The sequence below is a fragment of the Nicotiana attenuata genome, unplaced genomic scaffold (genome assembly GCF_001879085.1).
Source record: "Nicotiana attenuata strain UT unplaced genomic scaffold, NIATTr2, whole genome shotgun sequence".
In the NCBI taxonomy this organism is placed as follows: Eukaryota; Viridiplantae; Streptophyta; class Magnoliopsida; order Solanales; family Solanaceae; genus Nicotiana; species Nicotiana attenuata.
Window position 1 is genome coordinate 1,622 of NW_017688623.1, and position 4,320 is coordinate 5,941.

Genomic DNA, 4,320 nt, shown 5'->3' on the forward strand with positions numbered 1-4,320 from the left:
TGAAACTTCTATATCGGATTGTGTATTCTGGAGGAGATCCCCATATTAGTTTGATGTGGTTCATACAAATTACAAATCCCAGTCCAAAGCTTCACAACTTTTAGCTTGTTATCATTTTTAAAAGGAATGTTGTGTCTACAATCATGAACAAAGTACTGAAAAAAAGGGCAGCCCGGTGCACAAGGCATCTCGCGTTCATGCAGGGTCGGGGAACGGCCGCACCCCAAAAGGTGTGATGTAGACAGCCTATCCTAATGCAAGCATTAGTGGCTGCTCATAAACAAAGTATTGAACTTTAGACATATTTACAAACTGACATCTATCTTAAACTATATTTGTACTACCGGAATGTAATGAAAGGTGTATGCATATATAAATTTTTTAAGTCGTCTTGTAAATGTAGTAGAAGAATTCTGTACAACTCCTTATTTAAAAATTAACACATGAAAATACAAGTATTGAGTAAGTAAGGAATGCAATATCAATCAATCATTTAATCAACTATACTCATACTAACAAATTAAAACTACTGCAAATTATGAAAAAGAAAACAACAAAATCTACTCACTTAAACACGGCTTTCAAGTAATTCAACCTGAGATAACTGAAAACTGGTTTCTCTGGGACAGTTATGCACTTGACTAGCCAACCAATTGGCCAAGATGCAGCTGCCAAACCAATGCAGATGCCCCATTGCCCCCAATTCAACCTCTCTGTATCTGCAAACTTCTTCAAAAACTCCACCATCACCACTTGAAGAGCCAAAGTGATTCCAATGATTGCCACAAACAACTTGTTCTTGTGTATTCCCTCGAAAACATTCTTCTTCTCCAGATTTCGTGCATTAAATTCGTTGAACACTTGGCAAAGAACAAATGTGTTGAAAATCAAAGTATCATTTACCCTCTCGTTGACGCCAAAGATTGATTCGCCTTTGAATTGGAAGGTCAATAGAACAACAATCTGATACAAGGCCTGAGCCATTAGATTTCTCCACATAATGTTGGTGATAAGGGGCTCAGTCCTACCGACTGGTAGCTTCTTCATGAGTTCCTTGGTTGGCTTCTCTGTTGCAAGTGCTAGTGCCCCTAATGTGTCCATGATCAAATTTACCCATAGCAACTGCACTGCTGTGAGTGGTACCTCACCAGCTGAAACAGCTGCTACAAAATTGATCACAAGTGCGGCCACATTTACTGTGAGCTGAAATTGGATGAATTTCTGGATGTTGTTATAGACACATCTTCCCCATTTCAGAACAGTGACAACTGAAGCAAAATTATCGTCCAAAATGACAATATCTGAACTCTCTTTAGCCACTTCAGTGCCCTGTATCCCCATAGAAAGTCCTATATCTGCTTCCTTTAAAGCTGGTGCATCATTCGTGCCATCACCTGTGACCGCGACCACGTGACCTTTCTTTCTCAAGCACTGCACCATTAAAAGTTTGTCAAAAGGGGATGATCTTGCCATCACGCGAATCTTCTCCACTCTCTCCATGCGTTCTTCATCTGTTAAGTTGCGAAATTTCTCACCTTCTATGACCGCTCCTTCATCTGCTTCAAAATCGGGATGAAGAATCCCACATTCTGTGGCTATGGCTTTTGCAGTGAACACATTGTCGCCAGTGATCATCTTGATATTCACACCAGCATTTTGGCAATCTTCCACAGCTTTCTTTACACCAGGTCGACATGGATCTTTTAGGCCGATGAAACCCAAAAGAATGAAGGAGTTGTCTGGAATACTTCCATGTATTTGTTCATGATCCTCCTGCTCAGCTTTTGGCAATTGCTTGTGTGCAAAGGCGATACATCGAAGGCTGCTGGCAGCCATTCCTTCAATTATCCGATCACATTCTTCCTTGTCTGATTTCTCTAGAGTTTTCATGTTCCCTTCTGCATCATAGTAATGGGAGCACATTCTTGAAATCATCTCTGCAGCACCTTTCCAATGTGCATGAATTGTTCCATCAGTAATGTTCTTGATTATTATGCCACTCTTCTTTTTCTCCGAATTGAAAGCTTCCACGTTAAGAATGTTGAAATTTCTCTTGACTTGATCCATATCCATATTCAGGTCCAGCACAGCCCATGAAAGAATAGCTTTTTCAGTTGGGCTGCCTGAGAATTCAAAGCTCGAACCTGAATCGGAGGACTTGAAAACACTACCTGTAGTGTTTAATCCAACCCCTTGATGGAATAATTCAAGAACTTTGGCTGAAATTGGTGACTGACTTTTTGCCTTTACGTGCTCTTTGCCTAAGAAAATTTTTGTGACAGTCATCTTATTTAATGTAAGAGTACCTGTTTTGTCTGTACAAATTGTGGTGGCAGAGCCCATGGTCTCACAAGCAGAGAGCTTCCTCACCATTGCCTGATCTGCCATCATTCTCTTCATCGAATAAGCCAGAGTAAGTGTAACAGCTAAAGGCAATCCTTCAGGAATCGCGACAACAACAATTGTAACTGCAGCAGCAACAATTCCTACCACAGCATTGATCACATCATCCGATGATGTCTTGCTCCCGTTGAATTCTTTGTTCCCATTCTCATCTTTTGTGTTCCCAGTAAAGTAACGTACCAATAGGACGACAAGTACTAAGAAAGCAACTAGCAATCCAATTTTACCAATCGATGAAGTAAGCTTGTTGAGTCGTTCTTGGAGAGGTGTTTGCTCGTTAGAATCACCGCTAATTTTGCTCATCATCTCACCCCAGGTCGTGTTCATGCCAACCGATGTCACAAGCATCATGCCATAGCCATCGACAACCTTAGTGCCAGAAATCAAGAATGGGTTTTGGCTAAGGTTAACCTCGACATGATCACTTTCACCTGTCATGCTAGATTCATCTACTTGTAAAGAATGACCTTGTACCAAAATCCCATCAGCAGGTACTTGATCTCCAATCTTCAAGCAAATGACATCTCCAACCACAATTTCAAATATGGATATCTGTTGGCGCCTCCCCTTTCTAACAGCTTCTACTGGGATATTTTTGCTCACTTTGGATAGCTTATCAAATTGTCTGTTTTGTCTGAAATTACTGATAGACGAAACAGCGATGACAAGAAACACAGCGACGAAAATACTCCCTCCATCATACCATCCTTCTTTTGGTCCATGCTCCTTAATTCCAAATCCAAGAGACAAAGCAGCACAGAACAAAAGAATAATGATTGTGGGATCTTTGAAGGATTCCCAGACAAAGATGAAGAAACTTTTAGTAGGTGGCTTACGATACGTGTTGCTTCCAAAAGCTTCATGTCTACGTGAAACGTCTTCTAGATCTCCATTTATACCATTAGTTGTGTCACTTTTGAGACAAGTAGCAACACCGTGTACACCTCCAAGATTAGCAAGCTTGTCAACACTTTTATCTTTGACAAGCTTAGCTAGACTTGACTGATCAATGCCTGAGAATAAAGAGTGTTCTTGAACTACATCAATGGAGATTGTATCCGCTGATACGCGGACTTTTCTTGGACTGTAGGATGGCACAAGGACAGGTGATAGTACCTTTGTGCTGGCCGTCTTATTTAATTTGAAAGCTCTCGAACAATAGATGGTAGCAAAAGCTAAGTGCCATTTCTGTTTGTTGGAGACATCAATTTCTGAGGGCAAATCAATTGCAATGTTCATGCAGAGGTAATGCAAGTTTTCTTGAAACATCACGGACAATCTATCTATTACGTACAACTAAGGAGGAAGCTAAGAGTAAGTGTTCGCGTTTGGAGAAAATGTTTATACGACAAAGAGAGCTTTAGTTTATGGAATTTAGGAGTATAGTTGAAAGATATAGAGGAACAAGAAAAGGACAAATTTTTTTGATGAAAATGCTGAATTGTGATTGACAAAATTGGATTCAGGGAGACATCCTCTTATAGAAGTAATGTTTGCCCCGCGTAAGGAGTTGATTATAACGTCGGTCTGTTGACTTTCACCTATGTTTACACTTGCAGTCATACATATTGCATCTTTGTGCAAGCATATCCAGCTCCTTCCACGCTATTGGTGTGTATGGGCTGCCTCTACTTTCCTTGGGGCCCATGATCTCGTTTAGTGTATAAAATATCAAATAATATTGTAAATTTTTTACAAATTACCTAAAACTAAGTATATGCAATTCAATAAGGGGTCGTTTCGTTTGGCAAGAAGCTTTTAAGAAAATCTCTGTATAAAATTTTATAAGCAATACCCTGTTTAGGTTGGAATTTCAAAAAAAAAACGTAATTGCTGCATAATTTATTACTCTTTAAACCCCGTGTTGATAGTACTTGCATACGTTATGTAAAGAATCTATAAATAGTTTTACGGAAA

At 39.7% G+C, this 4,320-nt stretch overlaps 1 protein-coding gene across 1 annotated transcript; it reads right to left on the reverse strand.

Annotated features, from left to right (window-relative positions):
- Window positions 1-389: 389 nt before the first annotated feature.
- LOC109222346 (putative calcium-transporting ATPase 13, plasma membrane-type) lies at window positions 390-3,864 on the reverse strand. The gene has a single exon (XM_019386715.1). The coding sequence runs from the start codon at window positions 3,670-3,672 to the stop codon at window positions 565-567; it is 3,108 nt and encodes a 1,035-aa protein (XP_019242260.1). The 5' UTR covers window positions 3,673-3,864; the 3' UTR covers window positions 390-564.
- Window positions 3,865-4,320: the final 456 nt, after the last annotated feature.